At 33.7% G+C, this 22,412-nt stretch overlaps 1 protein-coding gene across 1 annotated transcript; it reads left to right on the top strand.

Moving 5' to 3' along the window:
* The first annotated feature begins 5,560 nt into the window (after positions 1–5,560).
* On the top strand, positions 5,561–17,451 carry LOC129948990 (serine proteinase stubble). The gene is made up of 7 exons (XM_056060162.1): positions 5,561–5,711; positions 9,785–9,942; positions 10,017–11,868; positions 16,128–16,305; positions 16,368–16,520; positions 16,588–16,859; positions 16,922–17,451. Exons 1-7 carry the CDS (start codon positions 5,561–5,563, stop codon positions 17,083–17,085), a joined length of 2,928 nt encoding a protein of 975 aa, XP_055916137.1. The 3' UTR covers positions 17,086–17,451.
* The last annotated feature ends 4,961 nt before the right edge of the window (positions 17,452–22,412 follow it).

Genomic DNA, 22,412 nt, shown 5'->3' with positions numbered 1-22,412 from the left:
TGATGAGAAGTTGGTCACAATTGGTGAAAGTTAGAAAAGGGAAATTATTCTGTTTCTATTGTGATACTTTAGATATGACAAATGGTCCAACTAACAATTGATGCTATTCATATCCCAAATCTAGTATGCGAAAACAAATTTGAGAAATGAAAACAAAAATTAAGGTGGGCCGAATTAGATATGCACAAAAAAATCAGATAACCATCTCAAGACACCTTCATTCTATTTTAAGATCACTTTCAATTACTTTTGAATATAAATAAAAATAAAAAAATCAATATTTTCACTTTTTAATCTGATGATTAGTGTGACATAGAGACTTTAAATACTTGGTAAGCTTAAGCTTTAGTGTTAATTCTAATCGCAGAGTTCGTTGTTTTTTCTTAATAATAAATAAAAATAATGAGCCAGATATCCAACAGTTGATTATTTTAATACTGTAAAATTGTGGCCTGTGATTTGTAATTAGATTGCTGACAAAATAAAATGGATCTATTTCAGAGACTACATAAATACATTTCAGAAGATCTAAAACTTTGTCTGCAACATTTGTAAATGAAGAGTAAACTAAAAAACATTGTGTTTCATCAGATGCCATTGGCCTTGAACCTTTTTTTTTAAGGATTCACACCTTGTCATCATCGTTGCATGACAGAATCGTGACGTTTAGCTTATGTGATTCAAATATTTGTTGAAATTTTCTGATTTATTTAAAAAGAAAAATGATTTATCCAAAATACCATATTTGTAAAGTGGCTTATTTTGTGAAAGAAAATAAATAATTTAATTACAAAAAAACTCAAACTCAAGTTCAATAATACTCTTTAAATGGATTTTTTTGTATTAATTATTTCAACCCTCCTTAAATTATAGAAGGACTTTCATTTATGGTGGTAATGTTTTGATTTTATATATTTCTGTTCATATAAATAAGTAAAAAGTCAGAAAGTTGGAGCTTGCGCTTTTCTTTATAAATCAATTTGTGTTCTTTATATGTCGTGATCTGCCTTAATTAATCATTAAATAAAATTCTCGGTCATGTTTATCATCGGAATTCTTTCTGATGCTAAGATAACGTTAATGAACTTAGGATTTCAAAAAGTGCATCAACTTAAGGGTAAAAGTTTATTAAGACTGTATTTAAGTTTAAAAATGTGTGATCCTTTGTGTCAGATTCATGTTGGGTCTAAAGAACCTTAATTGAACTTAGCATAACAACATTTGTAAAAAACGCAATGGTATTAATTAACTCTATGCAAATAATTTCTTCTACATAAATGCATCCCTATTCCTTATTCGGCCCCGTAAAGAGTAAGGACGTTACTTAGGACAAATTAAAAGTAATTTCAAGTCAAACTGAATATTGCAAAGAATATTTCTATTTTCCACTTATTGATTTGATTTTAACAGACTAGTTGGATATTAAGATTAAACATATGAATCACAATCAAGAGACACAACAATAGCTCACATTAAAATTTAAAAGCGCAAAGTTTTTAAGGATAAATTATGTAAAATTACTTCAAAAGGCACCCACTAGACACAAAAAATAGCTATTTGTTTTTAAGGAATACTATAAATATACATATGAGTATAATTTTTTGAAGCGTTTTATCGCAAAATGATAACGTCTGCTTTTTTAAAAGGTCCACAGTCGGACTCAAAGCTCCTGAAGTTTAATAATAATGATCCAAAATGGCACATTTCACAGGTACAAAGTTTGAAAATTCTTTAGATAATTGTAAGGAACAAATGAACTGTTGAATATAACAAAATTCTTCGAAAGAAAATACATTTTCAAAGCCGTATTCAAAATTGAAAAATTATCTGAGTACGGCCAGCAAAAAAATTAAGTATTGAGATGAACTTGTTTGAAATTAAGAAGTAGAAAACCAAAAGCAATTTTGCGACACCTTAAAATTAAAAACTTAAAAACTGAGGGTTTTCCCTTGTCATTATCCTTTGGGATTACGTTTTTAAGGAAGTATTTTAAATAACAATACAACTTTTAAATTAAAACATAAAATATCCTGTTACTTAGAACCTAGTTTCATTTTCTTTTCATACAAAAGAAGTTGTTCGACGAATTGGTTGGTTAATAGAAGAGAAGGCTAACCCAGGACATCATGGTTTCAGACCTAAAAGAGGAGTTTCAACTCTCCTTCATCTTCTAAAGCACACACTTGCTGGAAATTTATCAAAAACAAAACACAGCGTTATCATGTCATCCGACTTTTGGAAAAAAGCATTTGATAGAGTTATGATGGTGCCAATTATTAAACAACTTCATCAATGGGGCGTTTCTAAAGAAATGCTTGTAGTGATCATGTCATTTATTAGTGGTAGAACTTTTCGTGTTAATGCAGACGGTTATAACTCCTTAACCATGAAAATGGACAATTGAACACCACAAGGATATCCGCTCTCAGTTGTTCTTTATACACATATGACTCGCTAATCGTGAAACTCTCCCAGCCGCTTCAGAATCTCGACTTTATTGGAGTATATGCTGACAATATTTACGTTGTTGCTTCTGGAGAACCTACACAGGTAAAAGATACTTTGGAAAAAGCTCATTTAACAATGCTTAATTGGGCTAAAGAAGTTGGTGCGGTTATTCCTCCATCGAAAATTGAAGTGTTGCATCTATGCCGAAAAAGAAAGTAAAGGAAACAACCATTCCTCTTAAAAGAGAAATAAAAATACTAGGAGTAACTTTTTTTTGGAAATCTAAAATGGGACACACATGCAAAGAATCTAATTAACCAGCTTAAACGAAGGAACAATGCTTTAAAACTGATCTGTTTAAAGTGGAAAGGTCCACATCTTGAAACTGCACTGCAAATTGCAAAAACTCTAGTCTCTGGTACCCTCCAACACGGTGTAACTATTTTTATGTGGACCTCGTTAAGAAATATTAGCAATATTGAGTCAGCCATCAATGATTGTTTTCGAATAGCCCCTGGAGCTTTAAGAGCCACAAAAATAGAAGCTCTAAGATTGGAAGCAGGCAATTAACCTAATCAGCAAAATATTTACAGATCCAGTCCATCCCCTTTTCAAGGCTGCTTAAGATGTGACTACCGCTACAAAACCGATCAAGAAATTTTCCGAATCTGCCCTTATAAAAATGACATTTATAGTTCCCAATCTTAGCTCTTTTTCATTCAATAATACGCAGACATTAGGAGGTAATCTACTACCTTGGAAAAGACAAATATTTTCCATTAACACTAGTCTTGCTAAGTACAAAAAGGAAAATACTGCTGACGACATATTTAGAATGCTTCATCAAGAAATAATCTCTGCCTATAACGCTGGTCGAATCTTCTATACAGACGGCTCGTACAAAGAAGACAATTGGTGTTCATACGCAGTCATTAAGTTACAACCAAGTTCTGTTCATATATTATTCAATAAGCTCTTTTAACAGAATTAAAAAGGCATATATGTTGCCCTAAAATACTCTAACCTATCGCTTAACCGATAATCTTTGTATCCTCATGGGTCTTAAAAATGAGACAAATAAATGCCCTTCTTTGGAGCTTATGAGAAGATGTTTATTCGCCAATAAAAATATTATTCTTACATGGATACCTGGACCTTCCGGCATCAAAGGAAATAAGGCAAACTTTGCAGCAAGAACTGCTACAAACTATCCACTCATTGTAGAGTATCCCAAATTTTATAAGCTCCTTCGCAAAACTTTGATACAGGATCATAAGAAAGGTCTCATTGAAAAAATTCTGAAACTTTTCTAAAAAAAACATCAACCTACTTACGCGCGTATACCATACAATAGGTCTCAAAACAGAGAGGTTGGCATAAAACTCTTCTTAATAAGAGTTAAAAAAGCTATTTTTAAAACTTTACATTACTAAAATGCTGGAGATCCTGAGAAATATTCGAATTGTAAAACGATACTCTCTGTTTGGAATATCCTTGTCGAATTTCCTATATTTCGCAAAATTGAAGTATCATCAGAGAACATAACCGAAAAACTTGCCGAAATCTTGAATCTATCAGATGAACGATACCTAAAATTTGATGAAATATAATTTTGTTTGTTGGTTTTCACTTCTCAATTAAGCATTATTTGCCTTTGCTCAACTTAAAGTAACCTGAAATATAAAATTTAATAATTAAATGTAAATATGTATACTGTATAGTTAAGAGAAGGCAGCATATGGTCTAGCTACCCTGATGCCTTTCTAAAAATAATTTATAAATTAACTTTGTAAATTATTCCAATAAAACAATAAATAAATAAGTTGTTCCTAGAACGTTCTAATTCAACCTTTTTAGGCACTGAACTATAAACCATTCTGTGTACCACTTCCCATGAGTTGGTTTTGAATGTAATCAAATTTTTCTATATTTCAAAATTAAAACCCAAGATAAGGAAATGACAGAACCTATTCCAAAATATTTCTCCCACTCACAACATTGAATTTCATTCTTTAATTTCTTTAATTTTCTTATCATCTTAATTTAACATAAAAAGCCGAAATATAATGAATCGCATGACACACTTCTCATCTTTTGACCTAAAACAATTATTTAGCAAGTTAAAAAATGTCCAGAAAATTATTTAAAACAAATAAAAAATAAACACTTTCAACTTAACAGTACATAATAAGACTAAAAACAAATGAAATTCTCTGACAAATTCTATCTAAAGAACACAATCATCTTTATTTGGGTCACGTTTTTCAAGGCAACATGATTGTAAATATTTTTTGGGGTGTGTTGTGTTTGAAAATAAATTCTCTCATCTCACGATTGTAGGTCAACAAAATTAAATGAACAAAAATTCTACAAAATTAAATTGAGAAAAAAAATAATTTGCATATTATTTAGGTACCTACAGTAGTGGTTTCAGACAGTTAAGTGAGTGGTGCCGCCTTCATCAACAAACAAATTAGGATACATTTCACCAAGCTATAAATGGTAAAAAAAAGTTAATAATCTTCATTTTTTAAGGAAAAGCTATAACTTAGATTGTAGTGAAAGATGATATCTTATATTTGACGTGCCTCAACTTTCGGTTTAAAGTTGTCTACGAATAATGACAACAACAACAGTATAACTCCTGAGTCCATTCATAGAAATCACTCTTAGTTTCAACACATCGTTTTCGTTTCCATTTTCATTGTTAATCATCATCATCGTCATCAGCAGCAGCACCACCATCGCATCGTCTTCGTCATTATTGTCGTTGTCAGTGTAAGAGTACCCTAATTTCAGTTGACTTTTCGCTGTTGGCCATCGAACGTTGTTGACTTTGACTTGGACTTAAACAGCTGACACAGGTTTTATTTCACAGAATAACTTTCTCCTCGTGCCAAAGTCATGACCAAAAGGTAGGCGTGCGGTATGTAAATATTTTTCACCATAATATGATTCATCCAAGAGAGTTTGGAGTAAACAGATACACGGTCCGTGATGGTGACTAGGTCAAATATATGAATTTCTCAAAATCTTACAATTTATTACAAACAAAAAAAAAACACAAAAAACCCACTTTTAATTTCTTCTTTTTTTTTAATTTTGTTTACAGATGGATACAATAATACAAAAAAGACAGAGACTAGGAAAGGATATTATTGCAACGAGCAGTTTGACAACTCTAGCACTATTAATCGTCCTCAATGTATGCCAAGTGTCAAGAGGCAATCCGGTTTTTGTGGATAATCCTAGTTTAGCTCAATGTAAGTATAAACCACATCAGATAGAAAAATCTATCAAATTGAATTGTAAGAAGGATTAAGTATTCAGGTGGAGAACAGTGTGTATCTATGATTGTCTGCATGGATATTGTAATGGTCTTTTGTTTATGTTTATTTATTACTTTTTTTTCATCTCGCGTAATCAAAGTGGCATCATAGTCAAGTTTACGTGTGAGGAATAAACATTCTCCGACCTACATTTGTTTTTGTTACTAGAACTTTTAAATGCAGGCTATTGTAATATTGTGTGTTAAGTAAGTGTTATTTGCTTTGAATATGTGGTCTTGGTGTAGAAAAAAAAAAGAACTAAATTAATGCTCACGGATGTATGTAACTTTCCAAAGCAAATGAGAGTATTTATGATGAGTACAAAGGTATCATTGTCTTGAATAAATAAACAATGTTGAGTACATTATCTTTGCGGACCATACAATCAAAGAAAAATGAAGATTTGAATGTGATTCAAACAAAAGAGTTGAGGTTAAAACTTGCTTTTGCTTTCTTTTGAGAATTCATTTATGAGCTATAGCACCTGTGACCCAAATTCACGAATCTTTTAGCTAAACCTATTCTTTTTAAGTTGAATAAATATTCACTAAGAGTAGAGATGCTTTCAAGAATGTTAATAACGATTTATTTTAAATGATCTTAGGTCAGTCCTCTATATTTTTTTAGTCAGTATTTCAAAACAGTCTTAAAATGAAAAAAGCAATGTCATTTAAAAGAGTCACTTGTCACCCTTTGATTTTCATTAAAAATCGGGTTCGTTTAAGTCCCAATGAAAATTCTTTAGTCTAGACTTGAGTTAAAATTCTTTTTTTTTTTTGTTAAATTCTTAAATGTATGAAATTTTTTAAATTTACTATTTACATAAACGTACAAAAAAGACTAAGTTTTAATGAAAATTCTTCAGTCCAATTTTGAGTTAAAATTCTTTGTTTTTTTTTGCTGACTTCTTAAATGTTTGAAATTTTCTAAATTTTTCATTTTACATAAACGTACAAAAAAGTTATTCTGAGATTTAAGAAAAATTAAAACCTTTCGCTTTAATTTTAGTTTTTTAAGCATCTCAGGAATCCTTTAATAAGTTCAAAATCTGCATCTGACCTTAACTGTCCTTAACTTAAAATAGTTTCTATATTTATGAATCCGGAAGTTCTTCAACTGAGATTTGAAATTTATATTTAAACAATATATTTTGGTTGAAAGTAGGTGATTTTTAAATTTCAAATTTATTATAACAAGCATTTGTTTTGCATACCTAAATGGTTATACCATTTTTTAATAGAGTTAATATATCAGACATTGTATAACTTCATTAGTATAAATCCTATTAGTATGTCTCATTTTATCATCACATGAATTTATAATAAGTTTTACTTTCACGACACATCATCGCATTTTTGCAAAATAAAAAAAAATTATTACTGCACGCACAATTAATTTATTATTATCAATACTACCGTTAATTATGCAAAAATGACTAAGCTGTTGGTGTTACAAAACAAAATGCATTAACATTTGACTATTTAAAAAAAAAAGGTATATACCATAATCATCATACAGCGTGGCGTGGCTCGGTGGTCACTAACTGTTTCTTAATAGATTTTCTACTTCCGCATGAAACTCACGCGCATTTATTTTGAATACATACCTCACCAAAAAATAAATAAAACACTTTCTTTTAAAATGAAATCTGATTTGCAAAACCCCACGACTTGAGTCATTCCAAAAATGTAGGTACTACATATAATAAACTTTGAAAACCGGTAGTAAACAAAAAGTTGAGGTGCGAACTTACTTAATTATAAAATCAATCATAATCTAAGATATGAGAAATTTGAGAAAAAAAACACATTCAGCTAATATTTAAGAAATCTGCATAATCTTTAAGATGAAAAAGTATAATTCTTCTGAATTCTCGGTGGAACACATAAAAAAAAACTTTCTTCTCTTCGAATTAGGTCAAACATATAATAAATACCATCAGAGTACCCGTACCCAAAGCCATACCCATACCCGTATTTAAGCGACGACCATTCATATCCAAAAGCGAACAAAATGTACAAACAAATTATACTTTCAACTACGAGTATCTCTGAGCTGGATAAAATCATGGCTGAGTGTTTCCACTTTATGTTGTATTCTCGTACGATCTACGACGACCACGATACCACGTTCAAATGAAAGGGGCTTGGGATTTAAAGGCTCGCAATCGCAAGCACGAACAACAACAACAATAACTCTAACATTAGTTTCAATTATCTAGGAATGTTTTACTCCCACTTCATTCGCTCTCTATCGTGTGTTAACATGGCTTTTATTTATACCGGTTTCCGAGATATCACTTATTATGATGATGATTCTCTTTTATTTTCTAGCTATAAGAGAGCTATTGTAGTTTAGTTGCAATGCTGGTACAAGAAACTGGTAAGCCACAACCGCACCATCTATCTTGTATTGGTTCCAATGATGGAGAATTATAAAACAAATAGTTCGCGGTCTTCAGCTTAGCATCGAAGACCACGACAAACGACAACAATAACAACAACGACGCGACGCGACGGCTTGCACGACCTACATTATTTTATGTCACATGGAAGCAAGCGAATTCTGCACACAACAGAATTTGTCTGTCAGTCTGGTGGCAGGCAAAGCTACAAGGAAAGCCAGAAGCCAGAAACTGACCTAATATTGTCGGTCATCAGATGATTGTAAAATGACTTAAAGTCTGCGGGTTATAGTATATACGTACTCCCGTTAGAAGAGGAGTAGAATACCAATTTGATTAAGTAGGCGGCCAGCGTATTACGAATTATTTATGTGAGCTGGGAATGCAAATTGCTTCTCTGTTGCTGCTGTGTTGTTTTTGTTGTCATTCTTTTGTAAGGTTGTGGTCTTTAAAATGACAATCAATGTCAGCTTAAGTGAGTCAAGATAAATTAACAATGGAAGTGATTCTTTTTTAAACTTATGTACATATACATAGGTATCTTGGTCATTTTTGAAAATTAAATTCTTTTATATCAGAAACCATTCTAAAAGACTAAAAATATGAAAGAGAAGATCCAAATTGTGTTTTTAAAATGTTAAGGCTTATTTTGAAGAGTGACCAATTTAGTTTTTGTTTCAGTTATTTGATTGCCAATTGTTAAGATGGTTTGATAGACGTCAGGCATTTTTGTTATGCATGTTAATGTCTAGCTTAGGTATTTTTCTTCTTAATTGATAGCAATTAGTTCATTCAATCAAAAGGAGTTTTTGAATTAAAGAAATTCATTCCAATGGCTTCATGGTTATACTTTCAAGGAAGAACACAAAATTGGAATTACATATAAAGGATGCTTTTATTATTAACAGCTTTTCATGGCAATATTTTAGCTTTAAGACATTATCACATTTAGTCCTCAAGATATATAATTTGTACTACTTATTTTTATTTCAAATTAAATATAAGAGCAAGTACATGTGACCCCATTGGGTTTTTAATTCCTTAAACAATTCCATTGAATACAAATTTCAACAATTCAAAATAATCTCCATAAACCACATCATGTCAATTCAAAGTTAAGATCATTATTTATGATCAAGTCAAGATAATTTGTTGTATTTACAAACAAAATTTTGACATTGAAACATGACTTGTTCCGTCAGATGTTATTTAATAACGTCTTTCTTAAGATTCTCCCCGTTTCAATACCACCATTCTTTATAATTTTAAGTCATCTGAATTGTTATTCAATTTCTTGTCAAGTGGAAGAAGAAAAAAGGTCGATGACTTAATATCAGATTACAGCATGCGTTCTGGTTTATTAACGGCAGCTCGGCGGCGCAACGAACGAGTGACAAATCAAGATTAATTTTTGCGTCATTCTCCATGTCCATACCACTTTGAGATTTTTTAATCGATCGATTGATGGAAGGGATAAAAATAACCTGATGCACTTACCAAAATGCTTTTCAGAATTATTGTTGTTTATTTGTTATTTTTGATGATATTTTAAATTTTATAAAATTATTTATAAATATAAAAATCTAATTTTATTCATTTTCAGTTCAATCCGGACGAAATATCCGCCATCTTCCATGTATTGTTCGTAAATCCGGTATGTCCGGAGTTTGCATGTTTGCCATAGATTGCATCAAACAAAATGGTACACACTTGGGAACTTGCATAGATCGATTTTACTTTGGATCATGTTGTCAAATGAAGGTAAGTTTTACATTAAATTAATAAATCCAAAACTTTAGTTAACTTCCGATCTTCTCTCGCTTTTCTTTCCTCAGGATGAATCACAAATATTTGCTGAAGAAATAAGTGACAATAGTATAGATCAAAATACGATATCACACTTCTCGCATGAGTCAACAACACAATTGTCAACAAATGCTCTCTTCAAAGCACCCACTGAAAGTTTGATTGAAAGTCTTGGTGTAAGAAATCATTCAACAATTCACCCATATGTTCAAGTTTCAACAATCACCCATATGGCTCCAAAGACAGAGAGTACAACAATGAAATTTATCACAACATCAAAACTACCAACTGCAAGTATTACAATGACAACAACGACCACAACAACAACCACCCAAAAACCAACTTCAACAACAACCTCATCACCAACAACGACAACAATTAAGACACCAACAAGAAGAAGAACAACTACAACAACTGCTCCAATTTTGACAATTGCCCCCAACTCTAGTGTGAGTGAGAATGATTTTGAACCAACAACGCTGCCAAGTAAATTCACGACATTCCAAGTGGTCGAGACATCAACACCAAATAAACAAACAGAACCAACTTTGATTGAAGAAATTCAATTCACCACAACTATGAGAATTCCATCGCATTCACAAAGACCATCTACCGATTCACCAAGGACTAAGAAGCCAATAATTACCAAAATTCCAGCGGCAAATTTTACAACTACCCAAACAACTGAAAGACCTGCTTCAAGAACAACTCCCAAGTATAAACCTACTCTGGTTAAGCGTCCAACAACTACAAAGAAACCATTCCACTCGAATAAGCGTCCATCATCATCAACATCATCATCAACAACACCAACAACGACAACAACTCCTAAAACAAAATACACTAGAAAACCTGTAGTTCATGTTGAAGTTCATAACTCTACATCTTCTTCACCAACTAGAAATGATCCCCCAGCAACAACAGTCAAAGTTACACCACTCTCTCCAGAACCACCAACTAGAGCTCCTAGACCAAAGCCAAAACCAACATCAGAAATCTTCAAAATCACCATTCCAACAGCACCAACTAATCAAAAAGCTGAGCTTACAACAACAAGAACGAGACCACCAACATCAACAATTTCTTCAACAACTCCCACAACAGTTTCCACAACAACTCCGATTTCAACAACAAGTGAAACCGAAAAAGCTACACAATCTCCTTTGGTATCATCGACCACAACCGAATCTTTGACCTCAAGTTCAACAACATCCACAAAAGCTGAAGTTCCATCTCCGTCGTCTACAAGTCCAACTACATCTTCAACACCTCCCTCAAAACCATCACCCACGGTGGAAAACTTCCCCGAGCCAACATCCACTTACCGACCCACCCTTGTCACATGGACAACGGTAGATGATAATAAAAACAACACCCACATTACAATTGAAGAAACCGACTGGCAACCAAAACCTCCACCAGCTGATTGGGTACCAGTTCCAACAATTGATCCAGAAGTTGCAGCCAATAAAAACAACACACTTTCCGAGACTTCTTTAGATTCTGGTACAACCGAAGGTGTAAAGAAACCTTCTTCTTCTACAGAGTCGAACAAGATTCCAGAATTACCATCATCAACAATTGGGCCAGTCTTGGATTTAGCACAAAATACTTCAATACCCCAAGCTACGGCGACTGAAGGTGTTCCAATGTCAAGCAGCTCTACAGTATCTTCATCAACAGCGAAACCGACAACAACATCTACAACACAAACTGCATCAACAAGTTCAACAACTCAGCGTCCAAGTGAAACTGTCACTGAGAGTTTAATCCCTGAAACAAGTACAGATATGCCAACAGAAGACTTTAATGCAACAACATCAATGCCTTTCACAACCACCTCAGCAATTCCATCATTGGAAGGAGTCGACTACAGGCAAGGTAAGTCGGAAATTATCCTTAAACCTTAAAAAAAATGTTATTCCAGAGTAGAAGCTAGAAATGTCTAAAGCTATAACGTATGAACTTGTGTTAAACTTTTGACTAGGCAAAGCGAGGTATTTAAAGGATTGCCAAAAATTGATGAAGTAGAATTTGTTGCAAAATCTTTCTCAAACCGAAACCATCATTTTCAATTTTTGTCTGAGCCTCAAAAAAGAAACTTTTATAGCAAGCTAGATGGATCTATTTAGAGGTCTTCAGTTTTTTGGCAAGTTTTTCAAGGTCCTCTTTCAATTAATTTGGGAACCACTTTTAAGATATCTCAAATCTATCAGCCAAGTTTTTAAAAAATATATTTTCTTATGCTTTCATTGAACCTGGGAATTTTATCTATTTAAGTTTTCATTCACCAAAAATTTAAAACAAAAAAGATTTAAATCAATTTTTCCCGAATCATTTGACTACATTCAATATTGATTGTAGTCTTCATGCATTCCTTTGAAGCCTTTAGGATTCATTTAAAGTATATGTATTCATTTTATGATTTTGTAATAATAAACATTTATAGCACTCTTTAAGTTGTGTTCAGTGATTCATTTGTAAAGATTGCACTCACAAAAGATTGCATTCTTTTACAATTCCTACCTGAGCAATTTGCCAACCGGGGAAATTATTTGCTACTAAAATTTATTTCAAAAGCAGGAGCAATGAAAATTTGACACCATGATCACGTAAATTTTGCAGGACAGAGCTTATTTTTTGTAGAAATTCTAAAATAATGATGTCAACTCTAAATTAATGACAGCTGTCAGTTAATATTTAGTTAGTTCATTCAAAAAATTAAACTTTTAAATAAATCAATCAATAAATGAAGGAGAAAAACAGTAACATTTTCAAAACGTAATAAGTGATATTTGAAAAATTTGAATCTTACGTTAATTTGTTGATGGTATGTATTTTTAATGACAGCTGTCAGTTACGGAAGAAGAAGTAAAGAAGGAGCAAGCACAGAGTTCCTTGCCTGAACGTTTAAATATATTAAAACTGAATTTTATAAAACAAAAAGTAACTTCTTTACCAAAGCTTCAATAGAGTTAAAAAATTAAAAATTATGAAAAGAGTGTCTAGGAGTACAACTTTTCAAAAAAGGAGGATAGAACCAATTTTGAAAAAATTAAAAATCAAAGAAAAAAAAGCGAAACATAAACAGTTTTATAAAAGAGTAGAGTTTTTTAACTTAAAATAATGTTCAGTATACAAATAACTCCTGCTTAAGAGGAGATCTGCTAAACCTTCTCTTGTATTTCTGCAAACAAAAAAAACTAGAAATGAAATGTGAATCAATTAATCTTCAACCAGTTGAAGAATAATTGATTCACAAATTGAAACACTTAAGTCTCCTAAATGACACCTTCTTCGATATTAACACTCAACAACCTACGAACGACGACGCACTTTATCTGATGGATGAGCAGATTATTCTTCTTATTCGTCTTCTGCCATTGCCAACCTTCAACAATTGTGTATATACCAAAGCATTACAAGTCCTTAAGAAAAGCCATGAAGAAGAAGACGAACCATAACACATTATACCCACAACAACCTTGACTTGTGAGTTTATATTTTTTTTCAGCACTGAGCCATATTCTTAGCTTCAACATAAGAAGACCTATGATTTAACGAGCAAATGAACAAATTTACCGTGAGGATGATGAAGATGGTCGAAATAAATACAAAATTAAGGATAATGCATCAAAATCTTATTCTGTGTGTCATAAACCTCTTTAAAGTCTTTTTGTTCCACCTCACAAGTAAATCAATCTGAGAAGAAAAAAATTAAAACAATTTTACAACTTGGCACGAAATGAAATGAGCCATCAATTAAATTTGATTATGTCTGATGGCCGTTAGCGAAAAGTTGGCACACACGAGGTCTCTTCCCAAAAAATCGAATTAAACAAAAAAAATAATAAAAACCTAACCTCGAAGAAGAAGCTTAAATTCGTTGACCCTATTGCACAGTTTGTTGGTATAACCCCAATTCTGATTCCGTTTAACAGAACTTTCTACAACCGAGACAACACACACAGGATGTCGCGGTCGCAGTCGTGGCCAACCACGAGTCCACCTTTGAACGCGCATCCTATAAATAAAGCAGCAGCAGCGGCAGGCGGTGAAAAACCATCAGATAGATGCGCACAATAACAAATAAAAGCCATCATGCAACATGCTTAACATTGGTAAGTTAACGATGATGACGATCGAGACGATGCGATGATGCGGATGACCGACACCGGGCGAGGACAACGAAGAAGAAAAAGTCAAGAACTTACACGAAACAGAAGAAGAACAAGACGAAGAATCTGTAGAAAAAATGGTTACAAACCAACCAACAAACGCCGCACCGACGACGACGTCCGCCACCGCCATCACGGCTTCAACCATACTTCCTCAGGATGTGATGCGAGGTGCACTTTGCTGCATTGCTGCATAGCTGCATGGATGCATGATTATCGCAGTATATTATATAGACCTCGACCAAGGTCGATCGAAGACTTCATTTCTTCTGCGGTTGTGATATTATAAGAATAGATACATAGATGAAGTCAAAGATACGTTTGCAAGATGAAAATACCATAAAATTATACTTAGAGATGAAGATGCTGCAGCAACAGCAGCATGAGAAGCACCTGGAAGAACGACACGGTGACGACCGACGACGACGAAGATATCGACAACGACAGAGGTGGCAGCACGAGGATCCATCGATTGGTTGGCCTTCTTGCGTGAGCAGCGAATCACCGATAAATGGAAGGAAAAATATTATATTCTATGTCAATTCACATCAGGAGGCTACAACAACTTATTTTTAGGAAAAAGGAGATTTTTTTCAAGAACCAACAAAAATAATAACCACAGACAAACACAAACTCTTAAACACTCTTACACTCATCTTAAAATATCTTGAAATGTTAATGAAATGCAAAAATGTTGGAATGCCATTTAGCTTTACTGTTAAATTGATGAGGTTGACCAGTTACCATCAGAAAATATCAACATTGCTCAAGAAAATCATTGATTTTGCTAACGGCTCCACAGTGGCAAATATTTTAGAATTTTATTTCTTTTTTCCTGTAAAAGAAGATTCAAGAAATTAGAAACATTTATTATATTTAATGCATTTTTATTTTTATGGCGCCTAAATTCAACATTTGATAGCCTCATTTTGAATTTAATTCAACGTATTGGTCTTGCAATGCTGCCACTTTATCACAATCGTAGTAAATCCACTACTTTCTTGGTAGTTTTCATATATTCAACTCTCAAAAAGCTCAAATGATATTGAAATACAACAAAGCATTATTTTGAGTATAAAATATCATCATCAGAAGTATTACATAGGTTTCAATAATTATTTGTATGTATTTCTTCAAAATAAGATACTAGAAATTATAAGAACTTAGATTATTCACTTTTTTCAAACTTATAAATATTTGTAAATAGTAAAACCCCAATTCAAAAGAATTTAACTGCATTTGATAACATGACTTTAAATTTAATTTAACGAATTGCTCTTTCAATGCTGCCACTTTATCACAATTGTAGTAAATCCACTACTTTTTTGGTAATTTTCATATATTCAACACTCAAAAAGCTCAGAAGAAGATCAAGAAATTGTAATAGCTCAAATAATTTCTATTTTCAAACTTATAAATAGTAAAACCCCAATTCAAAGGAATTTCACTATAAGAAGTCTTTCTATGTTGACACTGTAAAGCAATTGTAGTTAATCTACTACTTTTTGGACTACTTTCTAATATTCTTCAAATTAATAATAGTTAATGAAAAATCATGAAATTACTAACACAAAACTTATTGTAGCTTAGAGCATTTATCGAGAAACACCAATCATAATTGTCAAGGCATAAAATTTATTTCGAGAAGAGTTTTTTGCACTTTTAGTTAAAAAGTATGCGAGGTTTTTAAAGGAATTATTTCAAAAATGAAGTTTAAGCTTCCTTAAAGTACATAAATTTAACAATAAAAACTTAAATTTTAATCAATGTTCCCACTTATTTGTGATTTTAGGAAATCTGCTACTATTATTGATAGTTTTTCGTAAATTTAAGGCATAATTTTATACTGAAATAAAATCATGGCAAATATGAAGCTTTTTGTGGCAAACTTCTTCAAGCCTCTTGAGTTTTTTGAACATCTTTTAATTTTTATTGTTTGTCTTTCATTTTCCCACCTCTTAGTTTGTGGCCGAAGAATGTTCCCTGAACCAAGGATTGTTGGTGGTTCGAATGCAGCTTTTGGCAGATGGCCTTGGCAAATTTCCCTAAGACAATGGCGAACATCGACTTACCTTCATAAATGTGGAGCAGCATTATTAAATGAAAACTGGGCCATTACAGCTGCACATTGTGTTGACAAGTAAGTTGAATTTGGAAACATTTCCTCCAAAATAATTTAATAAACTGATCCTTCTCCCGTAGTGTTCCACCTTCTGATCTCTTACTTCGTCTGGGAGAATATGATTTGGCTGAAGAAGAAGAACCTTATGGCTATCAAGAGAGAAGAGTTCAAATTGTTGCATCACATCCCCAATTCGATCCTAGAACATTCGAATATGATTTGGCACTTTTGAGGTAAGTCTTCTAGAAATTCATCTAACACCGATCTTGAAACAAAATTAAAATATTGTTTCTTTTGTAGATTTTATGAACCAGTTGTCTTCCAACCAAATATTATTCCCGTTTGTGTGCCTGGTTCAGATGAAGACTTTATTGGACAGACAGCTTTTGTCACAGGATGGGGAAGACTCTATGAGGACGGTCCACTACCGAGTGTGCTTCAAGAAGTTGCTGTGCCAATTATCAACAACACTATCTGCGAAACGATGTACAGAGCAGCTGGTTACATTGAACATATTCCTCATATCTTCATTTGTGCTGGATGGAAGAAGGGAGGTTATGATTCATGCGAAGGTGACGAAACTCAAAAGCATTTTTATTTTCTTAAGAAATTGATTGATTTATTTTGTTTCTAGGTGACTCTGGTGGTCCAATGGTGCTTCAAAGAGAAATGGACAAGAGATTCATTCTTGGTGGAGTTATTTCTTGGGGTATTGGCTGTGCTGAACCTAATCAACCTGGAGTTTATACAAGGATTTCAGAATTTCGTGACTGGATTAATCAAATTCTACAATTCTAGGATCATGTTTTTAAAGAAGCAAAAACCTATACAGTTACTCAAGAATAATAGTTATGTGAACTCCCGTATATATTTCACCAGAGCTTAAAGAATAGGTGAATCTTTGATAGATGACAAGAGTTTATTCCGTGATTTATAAAAAGGGACAAACAACAAAAAAGTATTCTAGCAACAAACAAACTTGTTCTCTGGTTATAAAGTGACAACAACAACAACAACTGCAAGTTTTCAACACAAGACATTCTTTATAACCAAAGTAACGACTTAAAGGCAAAATAGAAGCAATTTATTTATTTAAAAAAAAAACGAGATGTTTAATTGTTTGCAATAGTAAATAATATAAGTTAGTTTATAAATAAAAACAAAACAAAATTCAATGCAAATAAAAAAAAAGTTGTTGTCCAGTGATGTATAAACAAATGAAACACAAAAAAAAAACACACAAAAATCTATTAATATTTTTAGTTAAAATATAATAATTTTAATATTCATATCATTAATATAATATCAACGCACAAATTATTTATTTATATATATTTTTTTTGTTTAGCAAAATTAGAAATTTTTTGTTTGGCATTAATATTAAATTATTATTTATTTTTATTTTTTTTTCTTAATTTAATTTAAATCTTATTTTTAAAATAAATAAAAACAACTACACAACGAATATTTCATTAGGATATATATATATATTTTTAATTTATTTTATCATATCATTTTTTATGTAAATAGTTAAATTTAATTTAATATTCTTTTTTAATATAAAATGTAATATATAAAATATATTAATGGAATACAACAATAAAAAATGTCTTCCCTAAATAATAAATTTAATTAATAAAAATATGGTGAAAAAAAAAAACAAAACAAACTTTAGCTTTACTTCATTATTTCATCTGAGATGTTGGTGAACTTAGATGAAACAGATTTTTATAGATCCGGGCGGTTCACTTTCCACTTTCAAACATTCCTATTGAGATTTGGGATGATTTATGGTACAATTGAATGGAGACAGTTAGTAATTTTTGTAGATAGCTTAGACACGGATTGACGAATCCTAGATTTTACATTTATTCTTAGATTTATAAGTTAACAATGCTTTAAGTGATTTGCAAAAAAAAGAAGCTAATACTTGAACGACTATACATGAAGCTTTATTGTTCCAAAAACGATGATGATATGACCGACCCATTGATTCATTTTACAATAAAGCACAGCTGAATGTACTCTCTGTGTTTAGAAAGCGATGGAAGATTTATGAGCGTAAGCCTATGATTATAGGGTGGAAGTTCGAGCCTATTGGACCATGGCAAGAAACGAAGACAGAAGCGCATAAATATTCCTTGTACTCGCTGGTATTCTGTTTATATGGACTGAATAAAAGGGAGCCCATATTATGCAGCCATATTCCAATATTGGTCTTACAAATGATTTATAAAGAAGTTTAAGAATATATGGGTCGCAAAAATCATGTGAAAACCGTTTTATAAATCCGAGTGTCTTATTTGCTTTTTTAATAATATAGTCATAATGACTTGTAAAAGTTAATTTTTTGTACAGAAAAAGTAGAAAGTTTAGTCAAATAAGAAGAGTCTAATTGATAATTGTAGGTCAAAACATTTTGTTTGCTTGTAAAACACATTGATTTACGTTTTTCTATGTTTAGTAAAATCTTATTTATAAAACACCATTCGCGAAAACTATTTATATCATCTTTTAGGAGCAAGCAGTCGTAATGTGAGTCAATAGTTTGAAAATTTTAATGTCATCAGCGTAAATTAAAACAATAGTCATTAACGTGCAAAATAAACAGTAAAGGTTCTTAGTGGCTACTTTGTGGTACGCCAGAGTTGGTATAAAAATATGATACGCTCATTCCTAAAAACTACGCCTACTTACTTACTTAAGGTGGCGCTACAGTCCTGTGTGACCTAGGGCCTCACCCAACAAACTTCTCTATCTAGCTCGGTCCCTAGCTAGATGTCTCCAGTTTCACGCTCCAAGCTGGGTGAAGTCACTTTCCACTTGGTCACTTAGGCGCGCCACCTCATTCGCGGTCTTTCTCTACTGCGCTATCCTGTGGGTGTGGATTCGAAGACTTTCCGGGCCGCAGCATTGGTTTCCATACGCTCTACGTGACCCAGCCATCTTAGTCGTTGGAATTTTACTCTTCAGGCTACGTCGTTGTACAGCCCATACAGCTCGTCGTTCCATCTTCTCCTCCTTTCCCTTTCGATGCATACGGGACCATAGATCACACAAAGAACTTTTCTCTCGAAGCGACCCAAGGTGCTTTTATCCGCTTTTGTCATAGTCCATGCTTCTAAAACGTATAGCAGGACGGGCATGATAAGGATCTTATATAGCTACACTTTGGTCCCTCGAGAGAGGGCTTTGCTACTCAAATGCTTTCTTAGCCCAAAGAAACAGTAAGACTTATTCTACTCTTGATCTCTGCGCTGGTGTTGTTTTCTGCGTTTACAACGGAGCCTAGGTAGACGAAGTCCTTGACTACCTCAAAACTACGTCTGTCGATGGTGATGTTTTGACCAAGATGTCAGTTTTGTATGTGCTTTCTCGACGACGGCATATACTTTGTTTTGCCCTCATTAACCTTTAAACCCATTTTTGCCGCCTTTGCCTCAATACTCACAAAAGCTCCATTGACATCACGCTGAGTTCTTCCGATAACGTAAATGTCATCAGCATATGCTAGTAATTTTACAGACTTTTGAAAGATAGTGCCTCTATTGTTGACGTGTGAACTCTGCACTATTCTTTCAACCACGATGTTAAAAAAATCACATGACAGCGCATCACCTTGTCTAAATCCTTTTTTGACATCGAAAGGTTCTGTTAAGTTGTTTCTAACCTTAATGGAGCAGCGTGAATTCTCTATGTTCATCCTCTCTATGGCATCCCTGCCAAACTAGACATGGCTCTATACAGCTCGTCCCTGTAGATGCTGTCATATGCGGCCTTGAAATCGATGAAAGGATGGTGGGTGTCGATTTGGTGTTCTTGGGTTTTTTCCAGGATCTGCGGCAATGTGAATATTTGATCAACTGTGGACTTTACTGGTCTAAAACCACAATGATAAGGACCTATCAGGTTGTTGACGATGGGCCTTAGACGTTCACATATTACGGCAGGGAAGATTTTGTAAGCGATGTTAAGTAGACTGAATCCTCTATAGTTGGTGCAGTTTAAAGGGTCTCCTTTTTTCAGGGTCGGGTAAACAATACTGAGGTTCCATTCATCGGGCATGCTTTCTTCCGATCATATCTTAATGATAAGTTTATGCATGCTCCTAACCAACTTATCTCCTGATGCTTTAAGGAGCTTGGCATTCAAGCCATCTGCTCCAGCGCCTTTGTTAGACTTCAACATTTGCAGCCTTCGGTTCTAGGTTTATGTATCTGTGAATTCCGTTTCACATGTTCATAAGGCTTTCGAACTTCTTTCTTGCTTTTAAACCACTCAACGGCACGCTTCTCATGCTCTCTTTTTTTCCTTCTGAGAAGTAGGCGTTCCTCTCGCCTTTTCTGCACATAGAGCTCACGAGCAGCTCTCGTCCTTTTATGCAGCGCCGCTTTGCGTGCCTGTTGTTTGGCTGCATTTGCCTGCCGACATTCCTCATCAAACCAGGGGTTCTTTGTTGGTGGCTGTTTGAAACCCAGTACATCAGAGGCAGCTTCTCTTATTGCATTTTTTTTCAATTTTGCCACTGGTTTTCGATACATTGTGTAGGCGGCAGAGAACTTCGAGAGAAGTTACTTGTAACTCGGTCGAAAAAGGATTTGGCTATCTGTGGCGATTGTAGCCGTTGGACGTGGTACCTTCAACCAGCACCTCCCTGTTTTGCCTTGTATCTGGAAATCCCAAGTGCTAACTTGGCTACAACGAGGTAGTGGTTCGAGTCGATGTTAGCTCCTCGGAAAGTTCGTACAACCATGATGCTGGAAGCGTGTCTGGCGTCGATCAAAATATGGTCAATCTGGTTGACGGTAGATTGATCTGAAGAAGTCAGAAGGTCAGTTGTGAATGTTAAGGTGTGGAAAACGCGTACTAGCTACCATGACGTTTCGCCCTGCAGCAAAATCTATGAGCCTGAATCCGTTGTCGGAAGTGTTGTGGTGCAGGCTGTTCTTCCCGATTATTTCATCAAAGATGTCTTCCCTTCCTAGCTTGGCATTAAAGTCGCAAAGGACTATTTTAATATCGTAGCTAGGACACTGCTCATATGTTTTGTCTTTCTCTTCTGTGGGGCGTACGCTCATATCAGACTAATGTTGGCGAATTTAGCCTTGATACGTATGGTTATGATTGATGCACCTATAGCTCAAGACTTCTTGCCTTAGTCTGGCTCCAATTACGAAGCCGCATCCAAATAAGCGCTCTTGGTTTTCGTGGTAGCAGTCACCATAGTAAACATCGCAGTTTTTCATCCCCCGGATAAAACCGCTCCTTATAGGCCTGGGCTCCTTATAAGTCGAAGAAGCTCTATAAGGTGTTCACTAAGTAGTTAAACCTTACTGGAACTATAGACGCCACCGTTGATTCCATCTCGGGAATTCCTCCGCTGCCGTCTGGATAAGGAGAGGTGCCTTAGTGGAAACACCTCTAACCCCCTCTCTCGGTTGCTGCCCTCAACAACTTTCACTGGGGTTGGAACCCAATCTCCAGTTGAGGTACTAGACACTCGATGTTTACCACGGGGAGGTGAGAGTAGGAGTTGATAGACAGAGGTGGGTTTTGAGAAAAACCTCTGGACGCTTGTGACCTCTTGAATGCACATGTATACCATTTGAACATCTTATCTTACTTCCTTTTTGGATTTTTCATTAATTCTGAGTCGTCATTTGAATCTATATGAAATTTTGAAAAATCTCGTGGTCTTAAAAGTTTAGAGTTAATTTTAGTGCTAATTTGAAATTCGAACTTCGATTCTAACTATGTGCTCATATATTTAAAATACATTTTTTTAACATTATTTCTATATTTTTGCAATACATTTCAAAAACTTGATGTTGTAGCCTTGTTTAGTAAACAAAAATATGCTTTCAAACTTTTCTGCCTTTTTCTGTAGAAAATCATTTTAGCATGTGTTACAGCTGTCAGACCTGGGGATTTAAGCAATACGAACAAACCGAAAAGCTTCTACGTTTCTTTCTGAAAAAGTTTTTCCACCTTCCCTCAAATACCCCTAATTATGTACTTATGCTTGAAACAGGCCTTCCAAATATATTTCATTTTACTCTAAAGTTACATTTTGATTATATACATAAAGTTCTCTGTTACCCATCAAACAGACTTCCAAATATTCT

This window comes from Eupeodes corollae, chromosome 3 (assembly GCF_945859685.1).
Source record: "Eupeodes corollae chromosome 3, idEupCoro1.1, whole genome shotgun sequence".
Taxonomy (NCBI): Eukaryota; Metazoa; Arthropoda; class Insecta; order Diptera; family Syrphidae; genus Eupeodes; species Eupeodes corollae.
This window is presented reverse-complemented; position numbering and strand designations above follow the sequence as displayed.

Bases quoted from the DNA above. Each gene is read 5' to 3' on its own strand.
- LOC129948990 (XM_056060162.1), top strand. From the start codon at position 5,561: ATGGATACAATAATACAAAAAAGACAGAGACTAGGAAAGGATATTATT. The intron at 5,712-9,784 runs GTAAGTATAAAC...ATTCATTTTCAG, and splicing joins TAATCCTAGTTTAGCTCAAT to TTCAATCCGGACGAAATATC. The intron at 16,521-16,587 runs GTAAGTCTTCTA...TTTCTTTTGTAG, and splicing joins TATGATTTGGCACTTTTGAG to ATTTTATGAACCAGTTGTCT.